Genomic DNA, 25527 nt, shown 5'->3' with positions numbered 1-25527 from the left:
TAGTGATCCATCTGTTTTCTCTCTGTGTGTGGTGTGTGTGAATGCTTTTCCTTCTCCTGAATTTATGTTGAACTGCTGCCAATCAATTTTATTGGGTGACATTGACTTCTGGTATTTAGAGAATACGTTTTTCTGTATTCATTGTCTCCACACTGTAATTTTATAGCTCGGCTTCAGGCTTGTGTCTGTTTAGATATTCTCCACTCACACACACACTTCATATTCCTGCTTTCTTAAATCTGTCTTTGTAAGGAAAGTGCTCCATCCACAGATGATTTCTTTTCTCCTTAATTTCTCTCCTTAAGCTGTATACTTTTTTGAATTTTGACAGATTTCCAAAATATGCAGTATTCTAAATATTGATAAGCTATAACCCATCATCTATTGTTGTTATGTTCCTTCAAGTCATTTCTGATTTATGGGAGCCCTATCACATGGTTTTCTTGGCAAGATTTATTCAGAGGAGGTTTGCTATTGCCTTCCTCTGAGGCTGAGAGAGTGTGGCTTGCCAAAGGTCACCCACTGGGTTTCCATGACTGAACAGGAATTTGAACTCTGGTCACCCAGAGTCCTAATCCAACAGTAAAACCACTACACTACAATGGCTTTCCTTTCATCTATAGAATCAATCAGTTGTTTTTTTCTGTATTCTAATACTATGCCTCATTAGGAAGCCAAAATATCGCCATCCACCCAGGAAAGGGAAGCCCAAGGTTTGCAGAAAAACAAGTTAATCCATAGGGGGGGGGGGAACCCTAGGAGAGAAAAACTGAACCCTGGAAACAGAGTCCACTCCTATGGTGTTGTGTGACTTTGGGGCAATTAGGAGGAAGAAACAAGAAAGCTGAAGGTGGGGATGGAAAGGAGTATCCCTGAAGATGGCATGGCTCCCTACCTGTAACCCCTGACTTGGAATATTTAATACTGAACCTGCTTGTTCATTTCTGATGCTTACTCAACTGTAGTTGGTTTTGCACTAACTTTCCAGCTTCTCTTGCCCAGCTGGTTTCAATCAATTTAGACTTCATCTGTTTATGTGTATGTTTGCTTAAGATTCTTAAAGTAACACTGGTTCATGCTGAATTTTATCTGTTCCTTTGTTGCTCTGACTCCCAAATTTGGAGACGGTTCTTCTGGAATTTTTCACAGTTTGTGATGGATTTTACTCTCCTGAAGAATCAGAGGCCATTTGCCAATTTGGCAATTTACTCTTGATTCCAGATAATTTATGTACAAGATAAAGAACATTGGTTCTTATGCAAATCCTTGGAAGTCTCCACTGTTTACTTTCCTTTTCATTTTTTCCTTCTCTCTGTTGCTTCTCTTTTTAACCTATTACCAATCTTATCCTGTGGATAGGATTTCTTTTGGTTTTTTTGGGGTGGGGGGTGGTGTGTGTGTGCAGGAGAGCTTTGCCAAAAAGAATTCAAAAAGCCAGGCATACAGTGCCCACAAGTTTGCCCATATTCTTTTGTATGTCTCATGCCCTCACAGAACTCTGGAAGAGTGATGAGGAAGAATTCTCCTTTGCAAAAGCTCTGCAGTATTTAGCAAGGCTTGTTCTTCTTCTCTAGATTTTTACAATTCTGTCTCAAATCATGCTTTCCAGCTCAGCAATGTACCTGTTTCAGGTACCTGTCTCAAGTCTGTAATTTCCTAGATCTCTTTATCCCTCTCACCAGTTATTTTTTAAAAGATTGTGTTAACATATTGGCTACCTTCCAGGTTTTTTGATTTAAGGAGGCTGATTTAAGTGATATTACATATTTTAGTTAATACTTCAGCAGTTCCTCATCTGTTCTCCAAGAACTATTGGGCGAATGCCACTTGGATGCCTATTTCTTTATTTCTTTATTTATTCTGAGGCACGGGTACCCTTCCAGCATATTTCTTATATAAAGGAGACTAATGCAAATGATTCTGTTGATTTTACTGCAATTTTTCCATTGCTGAGCCCGTCTTTTACATCTTTGGCATTTAACAGCCCCTCTATCTTTCCTGCTTCTTGTATGTTGAAAAAAACTTGTATTGAAGGTTTTAATGCCTTTAGGGATTTGCTCTTTGTTTTCCTTTTCTGTCCCTTGCCACATTGATCATGGTTTGCCAAGTTTTGTGCTCAATGCTGCTCTTTCTTCGCTTGGATAAAGTTTCTGCCTTTTAATGAAAATCATTTTGTTCTTTATTTAACCATGTCTTGTTCCTGGTGAGCTCTCCTAACCCTAGAAACTGTGGTATTCTATGTGTGCTGCTATTAATATACTTAAAATTGCTTATTTGTTTTTCCATTTGAGTGTGTCTTTGGATCCAGAGTAGGCTAGCAGTTATTCCTGACACTGTATCAGGAATAATGGTCAAGCTGTCAGAAATTATGCATAAACTCATAATTTATGGTCCTGTCCCCAGAAACGACTTTCTGGGACTGAAGAGTGCAGGAACAAGCAAACAAGATACATAACAGAATAATAGTACTCTACCAGACATAAATTAAAACTATTGCAATTTCATTAAAATAAAATGGCAAAACCTAAGTGCCATGTTCCCAACAAGATGTTCCCAAACCAGAAAAATGAATGCCCCATGATCACTGATTTGTTCCAAAACAGGAAAATCAGAGGTCTAAGTGGGCCATCATGGAAAACAAATTACAGCCATGAAACAAAATGATGATTTTTAACTGGAAAATTATACTAGTTGAAAAACACTGCCTGTACATTGGTTAGGAGAAAACATAACTCACTGAAAAGGACCATAATGCTTGGTAAGGTAGAAGGCAGTAGGAAAAGAGGAAGACCGCATTCCAGGTGGATGGATTCAATCAAGGAAGCCATAGCCCTGAGTCTGCAAGATCTGAGTAGGGCTGTTGATGATAGGGTGACTTGGAGGTCTCTCATTCATAGGGTGGTTATAAGTCAAAGTACACTTGAGGGCAGTTAACAACAACAAACATTGATCAACAACAGGAGTGGATGAGACAGTAGAAGAATATGATGACTCCTTTTTTTTGGTCAGTCATCCCACCAGAAACACTAGAAGGAGAGGGCAAGCTTGCTTCTTACAGAGCATAATGACCTGAATCTTTTCCATAATATCTTCACACACACATGCACACACCTTTGGTAGGAGTGAGGAACCTTGGGCTCTCCAAATGTTTTGGATTTCAGCTTTCAGAAGTCCACAGGCACCATAGCTATTGGAAAGGGGCATAGAGAATGGTCCTTCCCAAAGATCAAGAGGACCAAAAGAGCTAGAGGTTTCTTTTTAGTCTATTTTTTTAAAAAAGAAAAGATGCTGAGATTTCAGGGAAGAAATCTGTTACTCCAAGAACAAGACCTTGAAATAGTGGGGGTTTAGTCAAATATGTAACTCAGCCTCTCAGTTACTCCAAAAACAAGACCTTGAGATAGTGGGGGTTTAGTCAAATATGCACCTTTGGATTTGCATAATGCATCTTCAGTGCAAAATTGGGTATTTTGTCCTTGCATATTATGTAAAATCATCAGCTCAGCAGGCCAGTGATTTTTTAAGTGTTCTGATTTGTTGGATTCATTTTCATACTAGCTTCTCTGCTAGGAAATACTGTACCTGATGGTGTAAAGAACTGGGACTGGAGGGATGTATTTTAGTTCATGCAGAGTGCTGCCTCCCCTTCCATTCCCCTCCCCTTCTTCCTCATTTCATTTGCACCAAATGCCCTGCAAATGCTGCCTCTTCTGTTGCTGCCTCTTTCAGGTTAAGATTGTTAACAGGGTATCAGATTTATTTCAGGGAGGATTGTCCATCATTAATGTCACTCCCTTTGTGGAATTCTTGATAAGCTTTTGGGGAGCTCCAAAATCCCCTCAAACACAGGCAGTTGATACAAGGTTATGTATGTGCAGATACACACCTCTCCAGGCTGCACAGCCCATAAAACCTAGGTCTCGCCCCACTGTTCCCCTCCACCCCCAGTTTCAGTTTTTCCCTCTGGGCTCTGATTCTACCAGACCTTTGACAAGTCCCTTGTTTGGACTACAGGTTCCAGAAACCCACAGCCAGCACATTAGCTGCCTTGCATGCTAAGTGGATCTAGTGACTTATAGTCCAACAAATAACATTTTTGAGCCTTGGCTCCCTCTGCCAGTGACTGTCCTGACTTTGCTTTCTAATAAATGACCTTAAAAGGGAAGCAGGATGGCTCTTTTAGCTTACTGTTGTGATTTCTGCAGGGCTATATGGCAACCATGAAGGCCCGTGGCATCCCTGAGGGTATGAAGGGCAAGGACAAGATAATCTTTGGGAACATCCACCAGATCTACGACTGGCACAAAGAGTGAGTGAGTGAGAATCCATTTCTGGGTGCAGCTTTCCTGCATGACAGGGGGTTGGATTGGATGGTCCTTGTGGTCTCTTCCAACTCTATGACTCTGTGCAGCAGAGCAACAGTGGTTGGAAGAAACTTGAGAATGAAGCTCATATGAGATTGTGTAGCAGGGTAGTGGTGACAGTGATTCTTCTTGGATTGCCTGCCCAAATGCCTGTGACCCAAGTGAGGTGAGCAAGGTGAAGGGGAACACAAGTGGGCGACTGCCCCATCCTCCTAAACGGTCTGGTTGTGGAAGAAGCTATGATATGTCTGAGCCATCTTTGGGGGAAGTGCTTGGGGCTGAGCCCGTAACACAGGAAATAAAGTAGAGTGTCAGTGTGTGAGGGAGGAGATGAGACCATTACCTATGGTTTTCACACCACTTCTGTTTCTTCTTATCTCCCCGAACCCAGCTATTTACTTAAGCAGCTAGAGAAATGTCTGGAGGATCCTGATCTACTGGCTGAGTTGTTCATAAAGCACGTATGTTCTTCCTGCTATGATTAAAATAAGAACAGAATTCCTAAGGTGTAATAGCTGAAGTGTTAATTTTATTTTATTTTCTGTTGCCCTGCAGTTCTTGGATAAGGGCAGGGTACAAATATTTTAATTAATAAATAATGCAGTTTAATAAATAAGTAAGTGGAACTTCCATACCGAGCAGCAGTATACCTCTTGATCCCAAATTCTGGGATCAAACAATAGGAAAGGGTTATTAAGGTTTATGTCTGCTTATAGGCTTCTCAAAAGCATCCCAAATGGCAACAGCTGGAATCAAACCATGCTGAGCTACATGAAATTTCAGCTTGACACAGCTCTGACCTTGTGTTCTCATGGCTATCTAGCTTAGTATACATACAGGTTGAGTCTCCCTTATCTGAAGTTCTGAATTTCAAAATGCTTCAAAATCTAAAGCATTTTTTATAGTTGGCTGAAAGAGTGACACCTTTGCTTTCTGACTGTTCAATATATGCAAACTTCATTTCATGGCACACAGTTATTAAAAATATTGTGTATAAAAATTACTTTCAGGCTATGTGTGTAAGATATATAAGAAACATAAATAAATTTTATGTTTAGACTTCGGTTCTATCTCCAAGATATCTCATTATATACATGCAGATATTCCAAAATCTTAAAGAAATCCAAAATCTAAAATACTTCTGGCTTCAAGCATTTTGGATAAGGGAGACTCAACCTGTACTGCCTTCATACACTGGTCAGCTACATCCTAGGCACAGATGATAGTGGTGATGATGGTATCTCTCCCCAGTCTCAAGCATTTCCTTTATCTAGAGTAGAGTGAAGAAATGTCACTTTTTTGGTTTACCAGAACATCCCAGCCTGTATGATGTTCTGGGAATAAGGCCCATTAAACTTGATGAACCTTATTACCGAGTAAGGCACGCATAGGATTCTACTGTAAGACAGCTCTCCTTAACCCCTTTACTTGGAATTAAGTCACAGTAAATTTGATGGATTTGTTTCCTAGTAACTATGAAAAGGATTACACTGTAAAGAAGTTTTTTTAAAAATCAGACTTGAACATTTTCCTGAGCATTCTGGTGAGGATCAGTAATTATTTTTCCTCAATGAGTTATGAAAATTGTTTTTCCTTTAGAAGAGCTGCCTCACAATTGAAGGAGTATGAGCATACTTCAACACACACACACACACACACACACACACACACACACACACACACAGAAGTTGTCTTTTCCAGATGCTACTTCAGGCATTGCAGGTAGAACAGGAAATCCATTATTCTTCACCAGTAACAGAACAGGCTCTAGCCACTGGTTTTCTATGATAACTGTATGTGCATTGATTATAATTGTGCGATGGGAATTGGTCTTGACTTTCCCGGAGTAATACCTGAACACTGTGGAAACAAACAATGGTTTGAACAAAAACCATGGTGACACAGTGTGAATGAATATACCATGGCAGAGACAACAGTATGCCTACAGTGCCATCTCCAAGTATCAAGAAAGATCTGTCTTGGCAAAATTGATAGCGCTAGCAATGAGTGTTTTTTCTTGGTTTTTTAATTTATCTGTACAGAAATGGGAATTTAAACTCATGTTCACCTGCTACAAAACTTGTAGAATATGTACTTGTGTATCTATATGAAACATGTTGTCGTACCCAAAGCTTAGAAAAGTTTTGTTTTTAAACTTCAGCTTCCCAAACCCCCAGCTAGCGTGTCTACTGGCCATGATGCCTGACAGTTTCTGGGACTTGTAGTCTGAAAAGTAACTTTTCCAAGCAGTGTTGAAGACAAGAACTAGCACTATATATCAGCACTAGTGACTCATATCAGGGCTCAGTGGCTGAGTGTGAATTTGAACCTGGCTTTTTAGCATACCTGCTGCACTTGCAGTCAAGCCATTGTGCCATCATGCTGCTACATGTGAAGTTTCTCTTCAGTGCTCCCCTGAGCTGTTTCCCTTTTGTGTTCTAGGAGCGCCGTTTGCACATGTATGTTGTTTACTGTCAGAACAAACCCAAATCTGAGCATATTGTGTCTGAGTTTATTGACACTTACTTTGAGGTAAGGGGGTACATGACTTTGCTGTGGTTTTGTTCACTGCCTCCTGCAGTTTATGCCATGTGGCTTGCCTGTGTCTGACTCATTCTCCTGCTGTGATCTGTCTGCCTCTAGTTCTTACATTTTTGTTCCCTTTCAGAGCTGATGCAGATGTAGTCCATGGTGCTTGGCACCCTGTTTAAACTCCCCAGCAGCTCCCATCTTGTGGAGATGTCATTTGTGTATAGCAGGTGCTACATGCCACCCACATCTGTTTTTATATGCTGCCGCCACAAACCCATCTGAAGGATGTGGTTAGGTGGTTTCAAATTCTTGACTGTGTGATCTAATGGAGACTCTCCTCTCTTTAGAGGATTATATGTAATTGAGTCCCCTTGCCACAAGTGTGGTACGCCAGGCCTGCTACATTTATGTGAATCCTTCACCACAATGGATATCTCCTCCAGCAACCTGTCCTGGCAGTACCATCACATCTAGATGTGAGTAGGCAGTAGTGTGCAAAAAATGAGTAGAGCATGGAAGTTACTTTTTTCAGCTCCAGATTCTCTCCCCAACATGTCCACTGGCTGTATTAGTTGGAGATTCTGGAATTTATGGTCTAAAAATGCTCTGCCAATGGATGTAGCTCCTCGCACCTCCTACATATGCCTACTTTGATTTGAGGTGAGAGCTGTTGGAAGGGTGACCATTAACTCCTTGAACTGGCTCAAGGTCCAGTGAGCAGCTGTTTCCCTCAACTGGCCTGGTCCTTCTCCTTGTGCTAAGCATCTTGTGCTAAATGGGGAAGGAATGTCTTACATAAAGGTTGGGAGTGACAGAGTTCCCTCTGCAGTTTTTCTGAACCAAGGTGAGAGGTTTACTGCATCCTCTCCCAGTGCCTCCATCCCGCCTGCCAGAGTTCTTTCATGTCAAGCTTTGGTTTGAATACATGTAAACGCAGAAAGCTGCCTTTTTACTGTCAGGTGACATTGGTGATTCTCACATGGAAAAAGCCATCCAACGTTTTAGAGGCTGGTTTGCTCCTAGGCCTCCTATTAGAGATTCTTTTAAATAAGATGTCAGGAACTGAGCCTTCTGCATGCAAGCTCATGACACATTATGTATGTGTGTGTGCATGCGTGCATGTGCATGCCTGTACTGAAACTGAGAGAGACTGGTGTGCCTAAGGCCATTGTGGGACTTAATGTCACTGTTGATGCTTGAATTGGGGATTTCTTGGATACCAGCAAAGTATCTTACCCGCTGGGCTACACTTGCTCTTGTCTGCTGTCGAGGCTCTTGAGTAGCCTCCCCCACCCTTCTGTCCCACAAACATGTTGGACTGCATGGCTATGGGGTACCCTCTTGAAGCCTGCATGAGATAACAGGAAGGAGGTTCAAGGCCTTGCAAAGAGTATGAGTGTGATGCTTGCAAAGGCAGAGAGATGAAGAGATTTCCCCAATGTGGCCAATAGGAATTTAAAAAGCAGGAGAGTTGATCTCCCATCTGATTTTCACATTATGCCATTCCCTCTTTTCCAGGAACTGAAGCAGGAACTGGGGCACCGTTTGCAGCTCAATGACTTGCTGATCAAACCTGTACAGCGGATCATGAAATACCAGCTGTTACTCAAGGTGCTACAAGGGGATGGGAAGAGTGCTCTCCAAAGCAGAGGCAAAGGCCTGGTGGGGTGAGGATCAGGTCCCTGACTGCACAGCAGAAAGGAGAGGATTGAGAAAGAGAGAGAGAGAGGCTGGTTTTAATATTTGTGGGAATAAGCAAAGAACTGTGCAATAGGGGCGGGGGAGTCCTGGATGATCTGCAGGGCTGTCTGTCATCTGCAGGACAGCAAACCACTGAAATATCACAAAAGGAGTGGCCAATCTGTTTGGTAGCCTTCTATCGCCACCTAATGGCTTGTGGCTGTACCTGTCTCCAGAGCTGGAACAATGGAAAAAAATGCTTCAGGCATTACGTGGCAGCAACTGTGTTGTTGTTGTTGTTGTTAACTGCCTTCACCTAGATCTCTACCCATGGTGACCCTAAGAATGAGACATCTCCAAGCCCCGCTGTCCTCTACTGCTCTGCCCAGCTCCTGCAAACTTATTTTCGTAGTCTCTTTAATTAAGTCAGTCCATCTAGCACAGGGGTAGGCAACCTTTTTGAGCCGGGGGCTGGGTTGCTGTCCCTCAGATAACTGGGGGGCCGAAGCCAAAAAATAAATAATTAAATAATTTTTTTAAAAATTAAATATATAAATAAACCAGGACAAATGTAGGACAAGATTTTCAAATAGAAGACACTTTTAAAAAAAAATGGAGGACACGCAAAAAAATTGCTGATTTTTTAAAAAATGTTAATATAAATGCATGTTTCTGAGGCTTCTATAGACAATTACCCCCCAAAGGCCCCGGCGGCATTTGGCGGCAGGACCAGGCTGGGGCCGGTCCCAAGGCCTTGCGGGGCCGCATCCGGCCCGCGGGCCGCAGGTTGCCTACCCCTGATCTAGCATGTGGTCTTCCTCTCTTTCTACTTCCCCTCCACCTTTCCTAACATTGGCGCGTTCCAGACGCGCCAATAGTACGTGCTCAGCACGTACTAGGGTTATGAAAAGGCATCCTTTCCGGACGCCCTAACCCTAGTATGTGCCGAGCACGTACAAAATAGCAGCTTTATTGATTTCCACTATTTGCTTTACTGATGACAAGGAGGGTACATCAGGAGAGATATTTTTATATCCCACTCAGAGCTGGTGTTGCAGTTTATTTCTATTCAGATCCAGCCCATTTATTGAATATACCACTCTCCATTGCCCACTTAAGAATACCCTTGTTGTTTCCCTCTTTCCATTGTATGTTCCCCAGGATTTCCTGAAGTATTATGGCAAAGCTGGCAAAAACACGGAGCAGCTGGAGGTAGGAGCTGAAGGCATGGTAACATGTCTTCTACCCATTGTTCCCACCATCCTGGTATATAGACTGAATTGTATATGACTTTATTTGAGTCAGGAGTCACCAAGGTAGCCCATAAGGGCTAAATGTAACACGGTGTGAGCATATGTTTAACCTATCATCTGCTTGAGCCAATGATAGCAAATGTATGAACGTTTCACAAGTTGTTGTTGGACTGCAACTCCCACCATCCCTCACTGTTGACTGTGTTGCCTAGGGCTTATGGGAGTTACAACCCAACAAGAGAGTGGCATCTGGAGGGCTACAAGTTGTCCACCCCTGCCTTAACCCTTGAGAGAAAGAGCTGAAGCTATGTAAATGATGGATTTATAACTGAGACGACTGGAACTCATGTATTCAATGCAACAGTATCTATATTGGACAACATCCCCCTCTCTGAAGACACAACCCTATCAAACTGCATGGTGTCATTTGTCTAAAGTGATTTAATGATCCCCAGACATTTGGGATTGGGTGGTGATGACACTTTCTCACTCTGGGTGCCTGTATGCGTGTCCAATCAACCATCATGCTACTTCATTCAGTCCAGCCCCTTTTCCTGGGGCCAGGCTTAGTACCCAGATGAATGAGATGATTGCTCAGGCACCAGAACATGGGAGGGGACAGCCTAAGTTTGAAGAGGGAACTGTGTGTGTTGTACAATGTAGGCACCCATAACCAGCCCATGTGATGGACGACACAGTCCCATTAGTAGGGTTGAAGGAAATTTCTACTGCCAGTCAATGTGTGTACATAAAATGTTAGGTGGTACCATCTTGCTCCTTATTTCAGGCAGCAAAATGTTTTGGGCCAGCCCTTCCTTCTCCAACTCCTTACCCTGCTTTGCCTTTGCAGAGAGCTGTGGAGGTGATGTGCTTTGTTCCTAAGCGCTGCAATGACATGATGAACGTGGGGCGTCTTCAGGGATTTGAGGTAGGTTCTGGGATTTGTGGAGTTCAGTCACTGGTTCCTAGGGAAGTGAGTCATTTTCATAGGTTTTTCTAATCAACTATAATTTGTAAGGCCATTTCATTTTTTCATTAGGTATAGTAGGGGGCATGGGGGTGACTTTCCTCCAGTCTAGCAGAAATGGGAAACCTGTTGACCAAAGAAAGGGATCTTATTCAATTAGCTTCGAGGGCTCTTTTCTTCAGTGAATGCTAATGTAGGAATTATGAGCTTAAGATAATAGATAATAAGATCATTAATAATAGATAATTAAGGTAATATAGCTTGATGGGAAGATAGGAATTAGGGAGGGAATTTGGAGAGAGTTCATGTTTAGAAGAATTGTATTTATTATGAAATATTATGTGTTACAGCCCTTCCTTGGGACTGTACCTGCTTCAAATGTCATGTTCCGACTACCATATATACTCATGTATAAGTTGACCTCATGTATAAGTTGAGGGCAGGTATGAGGGCCAAAATTATGGATTTTGATCTGACCCGTAGATAAGTTGAGATAAATCTAAGGTAATGTAACAGAGGATGTAAACGAGGAAGCAAAGAAAAATGATAAGAAAGAACTTACAAAATTTCAGCAGGCATAACTCTGCTCACTGTAAAGGCTGGATGGATGAGGAGGGAATTAGGGTAAATGGTGACTGTGTGATGTGTTGGAAGATGGCATGGACAGGGCCAAGAAAACATACACATGTTAAACAGGATGAAAAGTCAAAGAAAAGAAAAGGGTGACTACGTTGTCAGTAATTATAGCCTTTAACTGTAATCTGATAACTGACTGCTTTTAACCCAGAAAATAGTAGTAATAATAATAATAATAATAATAATAATAATTTATAGCCCACCCAATCACAAGGAATCGGGGTGGGTTACAGCAATAAAAATAAGATAAGATAAAATAGAGTGACATAAGTCACAGAATTCACAGTTAGACCTGATGGAACTGGGCCTGTCTTTTTCACTCCCTCCCAGGTCTGATGATGACAGTAGGTATGGAGGGAGGGTTCTTCTTCTCGAGGCAAGAATTTTATTTTAATTCATTTTAATTTAATTCTTCTCATTAAATTTAAGAGAAGAATTGGTGGACAGAGTGACGTAAGTCACAGTAAATGGGGAGAGGAACTAAGTAGGGAAGGCCTGGTGGAAGAGATCCATCTTAAGAGCCTTCTTAAAGGCTGTAAGAGTAGCCTTTGGCAGGTCATTCCATAGCTTTGGAGCAGCGGTGGAGAAGGCCCTCTGGGTAACTGAGGTTAGCCTAGATTTTTTTGGTTGAAGTGGATTCTTCCCCAAGGACCTTAGAGTGCAGGACGGACAGTACGGAAGAAGGCGTTCTCTTAGGTATTCTGGACCCAAGTCATGTAGGGCTTTAAAGGTAATCATCACCAACACCTTGTACCTTGCCCAGAAACTAATTGGCAGCCAGTGAATGGACTTCAGAACCAGTGTTATATTATCATTATGAGAAATACCTGTAAATAACCTATCTGCCATATTTTGTACAAGTTGAAGTTTCCAAACTTGGCACAAGGGTAGCTCCATGCAGAGCGCATGCAGAAAAGCTGGCAAACATTCACAAATGTCTTATTCAGATTCTTTAAAGTCCCATTCCTCTTAGCATGTCTTTAAGAGGAAGTGCCAAAGAGCTGTCACTGCCACCATTTCCCCACCCAGTCATTCAAAAAGGTCAGAAGTGGCACCATGGTGAAGAGAGTAGCGTGTGAGTGTGGATTGTGCTGTCACCTTTTGCCACTCTACTCAGAGAAGGGAGTGGTTCCTTTTTTTTGAGAAGAGTTAAAGTACACTGGGTAATGTAGGCTTTCTGGGTCAATTTTTTAACTAAAATTTCTAGTCAAAACTACATGAGTATATACAGTATATGTTCTGAACTATCATGTGGCTCAGCTCTTCCTGGTGCTGTGCTGCTTCAAATAGAAATACATTTTTGCATATTGTAATGTTGCATGCAGCTTCAAAAAAAAAAGAAAGAAAGAAAGAGAGCAAAACAAAATGTCTCTGCAGATAGACAACTGTTATTTATATTTATATCCCATCTTTCTCTCAGTTTGGGATTCAAGGTGGCTTACAACAGAATAACCATACCCGATTAAGTAGACTGGTGCTGACCTTTCTTACTCCTTCAGAGGCTTGATGTCCCACAGATGGCGAGTATCTGGCATACAGCAGCATTCAGACATGCAGTCCTCCATCTGCACATGTGTATTTCTAAATGTTCAGCTTTAAGAATGTGGCAGCTTTGTGCCTTTTGTATGGCTAGTAACTAGGGACTAATCTTTCCTTTCTAGGGGAAGCTGACAGCACAGGGGAAGCTGCAGCAGCAAAACACCTTCTGGGTGACAGAGCAGGCAGGCGGAATCATGTCCCGGGGTCGTGAGCGGCGCATCTTTCTCTTTGAGCAGATTGTCATTCTGAGTGAGACTCTGGAGCGGCGGCGGGGTCCATATGCTGCCCCAACGTATGCCTTCAAAAGCAGTATCAAGGTATTTCAGGGACAGCAGTGAACAATCTAGGCAGCTCTAGATCCTGGAAGGCCTTGCATAGTGCATTTTGGACTTGATGTTCCTCACTTCCATAGCTGCATACCTCATTTTTGTAGCTGTCTTGTTCATCCATAGCATATAATACTGAGTGCTGAATTCTGCATCCCAAAAATCTGAGTACTGATTTGATACATGCACATGTATCTGGCCTTAGTGGTGGGGACTGCCACTTGGGCATGTGCAATAAAAGCACACAGAAAATACTCAATGAGGAGGGAAAACACAATTGCATTATTTTTCCCCTTTTTTAAATAATGTATTTTCTTTTTTTCTTTTAATTCTTTTAATTTTTCTTTTAATTTTAAATTAAGTGTTTATTCACTGTCCTTTTCTGCATCAGGTAAGCTGTTTGGGCCTGGAGCCCAGTGTGGACAATGATCCCTGCAAATTTGCACTGATCTCTCGTGGCGCAGAACGAGGCACTGTTCGTTATGTACTGCAGGCAGCAACTCCAGAGATTGCCCAGGCTTGGGTGGCTGACATCAGCCTCATCTTGGATACGCAACGTGACTTCCTCAATGGTAGGGAATGAAAGATTGGTCCACAGTTCTGACCCAGTGGGCTTACTTTCACTGCTCTTTAAACTGCATCCAACCTTTTTCAAGGAGCTAGACCTCAATTGTCCTTCCCTTATTTGCTTGTCTTCTGATTTGGAGTGAATATAAGGGCTGCTCACTCAGCCATGGACCCTCTCTAAACAACTTCTGTCAAGGAAGCCCCATGATACGTTTGCCTTAGGGTAGTCATAAATCGGAAATTACTTGAAGGCACACACAACCACCACCAATAGTTGTAGATAAGAATTAAAAATGCTTCTTTCCCCAAAATAACATTAATGAAATCTGTGGCACCACATAGACGCATACATTTAACATGACAGTTAACACTTTGAAAATTTTCAATGAGTAATTTCAATTGTTGTGTTTGTTGTGTGCCTTCATGTCATTTCTGACTTATGGTGACCCTAAGACAAACGTATTATGGGGTTTTCTTGGCAAGTTTCTTCAGAGAGGGTTTGCCATTGTCTTCCTCTGAGGCTGAGAGAATGTGACTTGCCCAAGATCATCCAATGGGTTTCATGGCCAAACCAGGATTTGAATTCTGATCTCCCAGTATCCTAGTCCAGTCAGTGTTCAAACCCCTACACCAAGCTGGTGCTCTAATTTGAATTAGAGATGTTTCATTCGTTTTGCTTTTCCCAGGATCTAAATAGAGTTTGTTTCATGACACTTTCTGTAGTGAAAGGAACCACCTTGTATTTCAGTACATATCATATATGCAATAAATATTTTATTAGTGAAAGAAAGTGCCCCCCCCCCACAAATTGTGGTAACTTAACATGTTCTCCAGTGTGCTTCAGGTTATAGATATATGTGAATCTATATCATATTATAGTACATTAGATTCCATTTCTTTACCACATCCCAACATGATGAACAAATAATGCCAAGGATGATATTGCACAGATCAAATTGGGCTCAGTTCTCAGGGTTTTCCATTGAGTTATGTGTACAAAGTAAACAAGCTGCAACCTTGAAAACATGTGGCAGGGGATAACTTGTTACCAGGGGGACTCTCGTTTTTCATAGCCTTGGAGCAAATTATGAGATTTGGCTTTTCAATTCTGTGTCCTTTGAAATGTTTGAAAATAACTCTTTATTCACAGAGATTCTGCATATTCCTTTACCCACAGATGTTGGTCCTATCTCTGCACCCTGAATTAACTGATCCAAATTCCCTCCCCTACACACACACACATGGACTGAAAGTACACAGTGAAAGGGTGTAAAATATCTGCTTTTTTCCTACTTTGATTGTGAGTGTAAGAAGTTGGCTGAGAAATATTAATGGGGCAACTAGTCTTTATTAAGTGATTGAATGTATGTCTAGCCAGTAAGGGCTCATTCTCATCAATATAATCAGAGCTTAACATGTGCAGGGTTTGGATAAATGAGATGTACCACTTCAGGTTAAGTATGAATTTGAATTAAAAAACAAACACACACACTCCCAAATCCTTACAGGCATTTTTAGAAAAAACAGACTCGCCAGCGTAAAATGTGCAGACATGCAGAAAGCCTTTGATCGCGACAGAACTGATTGCAAGGTCAGCGTCAGCCATACTTCTGTGGGCAGAGTGTTCCACATGCTGGCTGCTGTGACAGAGAAGGCACATTAGTGAATTTTATTTCAGTTCACTCTTTGTGTGCTGTTTTTCTACATGCGATTCTCCTCTCCCTATTGGCCACAATTTGCAAGTTGAAATGTTGCATCTAGTCTACTATCTCCTTTCTCTCTTTTCTCCCTCTCCAGGGATCTGAACATCACATTCCTTTCCCATTCTGATGCCTGTGCAAGTCAAGTCTTCCTTGTAATAGATCAAATGATGAGCAAATTGAGTGATTCCCCCTCCCTTTCTTATGTCTCAGTGGGCCATAGATTTCAAGCACAAGTGGTGCTTTGGCCTTTGTGAATTGAATCAATCCTAAGCTTTTGAAGGATGGGATCTCCTGAGTCCTGAACTACAGCCCATTTTACTCAGAACCACAGACAGTACTGCTAGGCAGGTGGCTACTTTTTAAAATGCTTGTGTGGAGTTTTTTACTTGGAAAAAATCCTACAATTTAGGAATACAGGGGAAGAATTCCAGATACTAAACCTTTCCCCCTTGATGTTCCTGTTGGCTACCTGGAAGGCAAGGTGTATATCCTTATCCAGGTGGGGTGGGGGCATTAAAAATGAAGTCTAATCTGGAATCCTATTGTGTCATTCCACAGAGTGTATCTATCCATTTTGAATAACACTTCACTGTATGTCTCCATTGGGGGAGAAATACCTTGAGTTGGCATGGGACAATTTGAAAGTTTTGTCTGGGAGATGGTTTGAGCGATGGCTAGTTCGCACATGCAACTCATCATCACTCAAGGGACGAGGAACAAAGCACATGTGAATCGATTCTGTGTCCCCAAGGCAGGAGCATCATACCATGGATGAGCCTCACCCTCCCCTGCTTGGACCATGAGCCATTGATACACAAAGTTGTCTTTTTTGTTGCTGAAGACTCTTTCATCTTCTCACAAATGTCCCTGTAGCTCATCTTTTCTCACTGTGTTCCCTCCCCAGCACTGCAGTCTCCCATCGAGTACCAGCGTCGAGAAAGCAAGACCCACAGCCTGGGACGAATGGGAGCCCTGCACCACTCCCTGCCTGGTGGACCTACCCGGCCCTGCTCCACAGCCTCTATGGACCAGAATAAGGGACCCACTCTCCAGACCCACAATGCCTCCCTGCCTTCCCTTTACCTTCCTGGCCCAGGCCAGCCAGAGCATCTACTCTCTGCTGAGGTAAAGTAAGAAGGTGTGACTGAAGGATCCTGTTGAACAGATAGTTCTGAGGGGCTTGTTGGGGTGGGTGCCTGGCATGGCTGAAATTCCTATTCTGCTTTGAAGGTAAAGTGGGTGCGAGTAGAATACAATTCAATTCCATTTTTGGCTTAAATCATCCTTCCCCACCCATCCACAAATGGGATGACACTGGTATTCCAGCACATTTGGGATGCACCAGTTTAGGGAAGGCTGGTTTAAACTGTTGCTCATAAGGCATTTATAGTTTAAATCAGGCAAATTTTTAGGAAAGTTACTTTTTTGGACCACAACTCTCAGAATGGCCCAACTTGTATGGCTTCTAGGCTGGCTGTTTGGAGGATTTTGGCAGTTGTAATTGAGAAAAATGATGTTTTCAATGTTTGGTTTAAATGTCCCTACAAAATCTCGCTTTGTGTGTTAGTTTGCCAATTTGTTATACATGTGAGGCTATAAAAGCAAAAGAAACTTTTTGTCCCCTGGAATATTCCTATCAATATTAGTGAACAATTTTGAATTATTGTTTGGTAAACAAGGTGTGAAATATTTGAGGTAAGTTCTTCTTTAAAATGGTCTTACCATCCTTATAAATAGGGCAGCTCAACAATATCAACATTTTACTTGATACGTTCTTATTTCTTTTACAAACTGCCATCAACATATTTATATTGAAGAGTGCTACAGAAATTATTAAATATAAATATAAATAAAATTAGAGTAGCCTCTGTCTTTCTGTTTTAGAGAAACCCTTGGGACCTCTTGACTTAATAGTCATTGATTTCTTGTTATAAGGATATATAAGATTGTTCTTGATAACCCAACAGTAATCAATCCAGAAGAACTCCTACTACTTGTTTCTTTAATAGCTTCTAATAAATTGAAAATCTTGACTTCATGAATAAACATGATCTGAAAGAATGAGAAAATTACCCATTCCTTAACCAAGGGTCAGATTAAGACATGCTGAAACTAAACTATGGTCCAAAATACACTGCAGAAATAATCTAATTTGAGACTGCTTTAACTGCCCTGGCTCAATGCTAGGGAATTCTGGGAGCTGTATTTTTGTGAGACATTTAGCCTTCTTGGTCAGAGAGCTCTGGTGCCACAATAAACTACAATTCCCAGGATTCCCTAGCACTGAGCCAGGACAGTGGTCTCAAACTGGATTGTTTCTGCAGTGTATTTTGGACCAATGTTAAAATTAAAAAGCTCTAGCACCCCAGAAGCAATGTATGTAACTGTAGTTTTACTTATTTATTTTTATTTGCATCTCTTTCACAGTAATGTGGTAATACTGCTATGATTGCACTTCAACAACTATGTTTACATCATATTTATTTTTTATTTTATTATTTTATTGAATGACTAATGAGTCCCAATTTGGGGAGGGGGAAGCGGGATATGAATAAATGTAATAACAACAAGGAGGAGGGGGGAATAATGTTAGGTTTGTAGCTTGGTCAGTCACTAGAGTTGTTCTCTGGCTGAGAATTCTAAAGGCTCCTTGCTACACTACAAATCCCAACTTCCATAGAATGCAGCCATAGGAATTATAATGGCATCATAGTGCTATAAGTATGAAAGTGTGAAAGAGACCTTACAGGTATCTCATAATCTGAGAACCTTACTGTTGTTGACTCGTTAACTACTGTCAAGTTGATTTCAATTTATAGCAACCTATGAATGAGAGACCTCCAAGTCACACTGTCATCAAGAGCCCTTGCAGACAAAGAATCTTATCACACTAGAAAACAAAGCCAAAATAGATCCGGAAAGTAGTGCCTTGCACTGTGCCTTACTGCATGAGGTTGTAACACTTCAGTTTCTTCTCATGGGAGAGAGTTGTGAAAGTGAATCTTTTGTCTAGCTGGAAAATCCATTCAGCGGGAAGAAAACTGAAATGCTACCAATGTCATGTGGCGAGGCATGGAGAAAGGCACTACTCTTTGGCTCTGGTTTGGCTTTCCTTCCTAGTGTGATAAGGCTCTTAGAGCTTCCTTGTTTGAGTTCAACCTTAACTGTTGCTTATTTACCTTTTGCATGAGTTTGGCTCTGACTCAGCCACTCAATTTTGAGTATCAAATAGTGTTTAAAGAATGTTAGGCAACAAATAATCAGTGTTATGTCCCTGAGTCAGAAGGTGGCAGTGCAGTCTAGGGCCAAAGTTCTCAAACTGTGAAGCAGGCATTCAGCAATCATGGCTGCTGAGGACCAGTCCCTTGGGTGACAACATAGGAGCCAGGAAAGTTAGCTGATTTCTCAACAGCTGCCTTCCCTCCCATTCCCACTACACCCTCAGATGAACAGGGCATGGTGTTAACCATTGACTTAGTACTATGGTTCATGCCAGCCTGGTTGGTTCCTCCACTTGGCTATCAGCTGCTGTTGAACAAGCGTTTGCAATCATTCATTACTCCACAGATCTTGTCAAGAATACATGTGAGGATCTTTGATTTAGGGGAAGGAAGGGGACAGAAGAAAGGCAGGATAACTTTAGAGCAGTCATTACTTATGCAGACACTCTGGATTCACACCTTGTGAAGCTATCCAAATATTGTTGATAATTATTGATTAGTGACAGTTTAGTTGTTTTTAGATCATGCACCTGCCATTTCTTTCTGCATGATTTTTATGGTTATAGTTATTAGATTCATTTGTTAGGCAAATAATAAGTGACAGAGTTGGGGGTTTTGTCTTCATTTTAATTTTTTTATATTTTATTGTGTTGGTTAATCTTTATCTTGGCCAAGATCCTGAATTACGTGTGCAGGGCATTCTCCACATGCACAGTTTTGTGTCCCAACAGCTTTCAAGCCCTGTGGGGTGCTGCTGTAACTGTGCAGTGTCTGAGGGCGGGGGGAGGGGGAGAAAGCAACTGAATAGCAGGGACTGTGTCCCACCTGGACTTCAATTCTCCAGAGGGAAGAAGATTATTTTTTCCTCATTCTCTAGGGAACAGTAGCCATGAACGGAAGCAGTCATGGTTTTTTTATTGTCTCCTTCCCTTTCCCTCAGCCATGGAATGATTGTAGCAGTGCCCTGTGGGGTTTGACAGCTGCTGAAGAGGAAGCACAAAATTACACATATGGAGCATTATACTCTGCCTATGCAATGCAAGATCAATGCAGACAAAGCTTAGATAAAGGTTTAGCTGCCAGGGGGAGGTTTTGTGTGGTGCACAAGGGCCTAGTGAATATCCACTTGGTCACTGTCAAAAAAAGATACATGTGCATAACCCACATGGATGTCACCAATAGGATTCCGGTCCTTGTATTTTTCTTATGATTGTTATGTCTTCCTGTTTTTTAAATAACGCATGCTGTGCTAAAATTATAATAAATGATGTGTTGGGGGAAGAATTGTGCCTCAAGTTAGCAAGAAATACACACAGTTCTAAAAGGGTACAGAGTATTAATTTCTGTTCTTAGAAAGGAGTTGAAAGACTGGAGTGAAATGTGGGGGATCATGTGGTCTGAACAGCAGGCCTTTCTGTGATTCTGTTTCCACATTAAGTAAAAAAGATAACAATTAGGTGATTTCTGACAAAGTGGAGGAAGAGAGTAATGAGAGCTATATTTGGTGAGTGGGTGTCTCTATAATTCCTTTCCCATCTTAATGCTGGATTGGGGAAGGCTGCTGTTCATGTTTCGTCTTTAGAAGATCAGATGAAGTCACTTAGCAAACTAGAATGTCAGAATCTGTGGGCTCATTCACATTACAAAAAAAAATCGGTTTTGAAACCGATTCAATCACGTGAAGTTCCTACTCACCCCGAATCTCACACAAGCGAATCCGGGGCTTGCACACCCGTTCCGTGGTAAATGGCCCCTAGCGCGGGTCTTTTGAAATCGGCGCAAATACCGTTTCTTTTTAAAAACCCCGGGTCCTGGGAATGAGAACTTTGGCCTCGATCACGATCGAGGCAAATTGAGGGAGGGATTTAGGTCAGAGGGTGGGCAAAGGGCAAGGCATTTCCTCCCCTCATCGGAGGGGAGGGGGAGGAGGAAAGAGCCCTGGGAAGAAGGGAGCAAGGGAAGGCATTCTTTAGGAGCCTCTTTTCCCTGCATCCTCTGCCCAAAGCCCTCTGTCGCTGGGCATTCCTTCCTTGCAGGAGGATGAATGGAGCTCATGTCAGGCAAAACCCCCCCCCCCTTTTCAACTGCTTCTATTCCAGAATGTATGTTTCATTTTTAACCATTTTTTTGAGCGCACATGCGCATGGTTTCTATTCCAGAATGTATGTTTCATTTTTAACCATTTTTTTGAGCGAACATGCGCATGGTTTATATTCCAGAGGCAGATGGAGCCAGGCTTGCACTTGCTTTCTGCAGAGGGAGAAGCTACAAATGTTGCAAACAATCAATGTTACATTTTTACCAATTTTTTTTGAGCGAACATGCTAATGATTTGTCTTCTTGAGCAGATACAGCAAGGGAAGCAAAGGGAAAGCTAATGTTGCTTTTAAAAGCAAAAAATAAAATAAAAAAAAGCATGGCAATCCCATCCTCTGCCTGGGACAGGGGCAGATCTGACCCAAAAGCCCACAGGTTTATTAAAAAAGAGAGAGAGAGAGAGAGAGAGGCATCTCTCTCCCTGCTTCAGCCGCTGAAACCCCTGTGCCTGGCTCTTTAAAAAGGGAGGACACTTCCCCTGATGCCCTGCAAACGTCACCATGACGATAGCTTGATTGGCAGCGGCCAATCTACAGAATGCATTCGATTTCTGTCAAAATGCATTCAATTTCAATTTGTAGTGGGCACTTGCTAACGGAGCGATTCGGGGGAGGGGCATCCGGATCATCCCAGTTCCCTCCATGTCTTTTACCCCAGTATGAATGGGGCCTGTATTTCATATCCCCTGTCAGGTCAAAATGTTGACTACCTTGACTGCAGGGTCCAGTCAAGCATTATAAGGTTTATACAGCATGCTGTCAGGGCTTGCACAGGTCTCCAGGAGGATCTATGTGTCTTTTCAGAGGCATTTTTTCGTAATTGTAATACCACACTGAAAGCCTCCCTCCCCAAAATGATAAGCATGATTTCTGTATTTCCCTTCTACTTTCCAGGTACAGCCATCTCGCAGCCAAAGTTCTCCTGGGTCCAGACCAGGTCACATACCTTCTGGTGAGGTGCAGCTTTCTAGTGCTGTCCAGCAGGAATCCATGCAGGAGGTATGTTTTGATGATGGGGCTGAAGAAATGGCCCTGTTAGTCCAAAGCAGGCTCAGACTCATAATCAATCTCTCTCTCTCTCTCTCTCTCTCTCTCTCACACACACACACACACACACACACACAGGTATCCACTCCCTGCATGAATTTTACATTTTACAGATCTTAACCAGAGTTGTGTGGGTATGCTGCCATTTCAAAGGGGTTTGTATGTGGGGAGGCAGGGTATACACAGGCATGTGGTGATGTCAGTGCCAAAAGCAGGGGACCATCCATACATCACATAGCTAAACTGTGGAATAGACTGACATAAGAAATAGTTATGGCTGCCCACAGGCATGGTTTTATAAGCTGACTAGGTCAATTCATGGAGGATGAGGTTATCAGTGACAACTAGTCAGGATGACTGTATAACAGCTCCATTGTTAGAGGCTGTATTCTTCTATAGATCATGCATACAGCCTTTAACACTGGACACTATAAAATGAAGGGTGCTGTTGCATTCATCTCCTGCTTGTGCGCTTCCCAGAAGCCACTGTGGGAAACTGGATAATGAACTAGATGGCCTTTTGGTCTGATCCAATGTGGCCTTCTTATGTGCTCTGTCTTTCAATGATTTCTTCCCTTTAGGAGAAGATGGGAGTGCAACTCCCAGCATTCCTTGCCATTGGCTATGCTTCTGGCTAGAGCTGCTGGAAGTTGTACAGTCAGACCTTCATATCTGTGAGGGATCTATTCTGGACCCCTGTACAGATACAAAAAAATGCAGGACCTCAAGTTCAATTATCCCTAATGGCGGTGCAACATGCACACACCACCGTTGGGGACATCCAGGCTTGCCATCTGCAGATGCTTAAATCTACAGATGACAAGCCTGCAGATAACTGGGCCCCACTGTACACCAATATTATCTGGAGGGCTGCATGATTCCCACCCCTCTTTTAAGAGGACTATTAGGATGGGGAAGTGTGAACCTCTGGTATAAACTGTTTGATATGCTTATTGGTCCCAGGAAGTGGCACACATAAATGGAGAGCAAAGTCAATCACTGTCTGTTTGTACTGAAAAAGACAAGTGTATGGAGTAGGAAGAAGTGGTTGTTCTGTGTATGTGTGTGTTTGTGTGTATACACTCATATTTAGGGTGAATGTGAATTTTCACTAACTTAGGGGCAGAGTTCCAATATTGAGCATAGGAATGTTTTCCTTTTCCCTTGGTTAGCTGAAGCAAAAGAAGAGATATAGAATCGTCAAAGAAAGGCAAACATATTTAGATTAAGCAGATTTTGGGGTAATAGGCCTGTCTATGACAACCAGCTTCTATGGAAGAGAATAAATGAAATAGCTATGGAAGAAGCAGCATACCTGCATCCCTCTGAATATCAGGATCAGCAGATAGAAATAACAGGAGATGGCCATTGCCTTCCTACCTTACTTGTACCTTAAAGGGCAGCTAGTTAGCCACTGTTTGGTCAGTGGATCTTGCTGTGATCCAACACAGAATTCAAGCTGCCTCTTACTAAACATTGGTGGCGTTTTTTTTTTAAAGCACCCAGTATAGTGCTATTGTATATGTTGATAAGGAAAAACAAATCAGTATGCAAAAGTTATGTGTGTGGTGCAGTGCTACTGGAAAGGGGTCTCAGGAACATTGACAGTCATGCACTCCATTGTTCTGTTTCGTGCCAGGCCCCAAGCGATGATGACGCCAGGCCGCTACTCCCAGATCCTGATATCCCTGAAATCAGTTTCCCTGAAGGCTGTGCCCGACTCGCCAAACTTGATGAGGATGAGCTGTGACCCAGGAACTGGGATGGTCTCCAACTGGCTTAGGAACATAGATCAGCTGTATCCTCCCTTCTCTTCTTGTGGTGGCTCTGGGGATGAGATGCAGCAGCAGCAGCATTAGGGTGGAAACTGTTCTAGCCATCCTCCAGTCCTGCTCCTAATGCTCAGATGCATCCTGTCAAGGGTACAGGACCCACACATTGGACTGGGACCAGGGAGTGCTGCTGGAGGCTCTTCCCTTTCCCCCCCCAGACCCCAGTATATGCATGCTGTGGGGATCCAGGGGCTTCAAGTAAGGACTTTGGGACAAGGGGGTTGGGGTTGTGTGAAATGAGAATTTTATTTTGTTTGTTGTAATAATAAAGATTTTAGTTAAAACAAACACAGAGACAAATTGTTCCAGGGCCCTGCGTCATCCAACGGTTGCCAAATTGCACAGGCAGCCGTAAAGTACGTATTTACATGGGTCAGTCTTTGTAGTGTCTCTTGCACAAGTAACTGGTGCACTATGTGTGAAATCCCCTTCTTTGTCTCAACTTCTATATTGTTTACTATAAAACTAAAGACCTCATAATACTTTATTGGAGCTGTAATTTCATGCTGTGATTCTGTTTCAAAATCATCTCATCATTTCCTCTACTCCAAGAGGATTTTTAAAAATATTAGTTTTAAAGAAGCTATTCATAATACATTTAGCCGTTAGTTCTCTAACACTTTATTTTTTGCTGTTTTCTCTCTTTCCTCATTAGCAACAAGAGTAAGGTTTTATAGGGTTTGCTTGCTCACGCACCAAATAATCTGAGCTCTCTGGGAGCCACTCCTTCATGGTTGCTTCTATTTCAGGATGGTGCAATATATGAGAAAATCTCTACTTCATGGAAGTAGCTAATTGCCAGAGATCTTTCCAATCTGATTGACATCCTATTGGGAGAGAGGGTACCAAAAGACACATCATCAGCCCCATCAGTGTAATTATTTTAGTAGTCATGTATACACAGATTTGCCTCTGAAGAATTGGCTTTGAGTATGAGTGAAGGCAGCCATCTTTATTAGCAATTTTAGAATCTCATGAGAGATCTCAAAGAGATCCAACTCTAGCCCATCTTTTTAAAAACTATGACTGACCTATCAAAGTTAGACCAAAATCACTTTTTATAGTAGAAGTGAGTTACAACAATCCCTTGATACTAGATGACAGAATACACATAGGGCAAGATATACAAAGGCTTTGCTGGGGTGAAATGATGCATGTGCCTTTAAACAGCTGGCTTCCATGTTTCCTGTGGGATAACCCAGTATCTTTAAATATGTACCTACAACTCAGAATTGAAGACATCAAGCTTAGATTTTGTTGTGAAAATAAGAATCTATACTATAGTGTCTGTTGGATTATAAGTAGATTCCTGGGGTATTAGCCCCTTTTCTGGGAAAGATGAAAACTAGTTCAATTAAGACCTAGCCTGCACCTACACTGCAGAAATAATGCAGTTTAACACCACTTTAATGCAATGGCTCAATCCTATGGAATTCTGGAACTTGTAGTGTTGTGAGCTATTTAGCCTTCTCTGTCAAAGAGCTCTGGTTCCACAACAAACTACAAATCCCAGGATTCCACAGGATAGAGCCATGGCAGTTAATGTGGTGTCAGACTGCATTAATTTTGCAGCGGCCCTAATCTCCTTTGACAGAGCTTATAAGAGGAAGTGCTATATCTTTTGGGTCTTAGAGACTAGTTTTAGCAGAGTAAGGCAGTATGCAAATTTCACAGCTAAAAAAGGTTACTAATTAACTAGTCACAGATTCTTTATCTATAAATTCAACCATCTATGGAATTGAAAATATTCATATATATATATAT

General features: G+C 42.0%; 1 protein-coding gene across 7 annotated transcripts in view; it reads left to right on the top strand.

Annotated features, from left to right (window-relative positions):
- ARHGEF25 (Rho guanine nucleotide exchange factor 25) overlaps positions 1-24243 on the top strand; it is a 113540-nt gene extending 89297 nt beyond the window's left edge. For all 7 annotated transcript variants that reach the window (XM_042449029.1, XM_042449030.1, XM_042449024.1 and 4 more), the window contains 11 exons: positions 4206-4309; positions 4756-4825; positions 6807-6896; positions 8415-8507; positions 9738-9788; positions 10680-10757; positions 13094-13288; positions 13689-13869; positions 16472-16692; positions 21779-21883; positions 23571-24243. In XM_042449029.1, the coding sequence (XP_042304963.1) occupies positions 4206-4309; positions 4756-4825; positions 6807-6896; positions 8415-8507; positions 9738-9788; positions 10680-10757; positions 13094-13288; positions 13689-13869; positions 16472-16692; positions 21779-21883; positions 23571-23681 (1299 nt within the window). In that variant the 3' untranslated portion in view covers positions 23682-24243. The remainder of the gene's footprint in view (positions 1-4205; positions 4310-4755; positions 4826-6806; positions 6897-8414; positions 8508-9737; positions 9789-10679; positions 10758-13093; positions 13289-13688; positions 13870-16471; positions 16693-21778; positions 21884-23570) is intronic.
- The last annotated feature ends 1284 nt before the right edge of the window (positions 24244-25527 follow it).

This window comes from Sceloporus undulatus, chromosome 2 (assembly GCF_019175285.1).
Source record: "Sceloporus undulatus isolate JIND9_A2432 ecotype Alabama chromosome 2, SceUnd_v1.1, whole genome shotgun sequence".
Taxonomy (NCBI): domain Eukaryota; kingdom Metazoa; phylum Chordata; class Lepidosauria; order Squamata; family Phrynosomatidae; genus Sceloporus; species Sceloporus undulatus.
The sequence above is the reverse complement of the archived record's forward strand: the minus strand, read 5'-3'. Positions and strand labels throughout refer to the sequence as shown.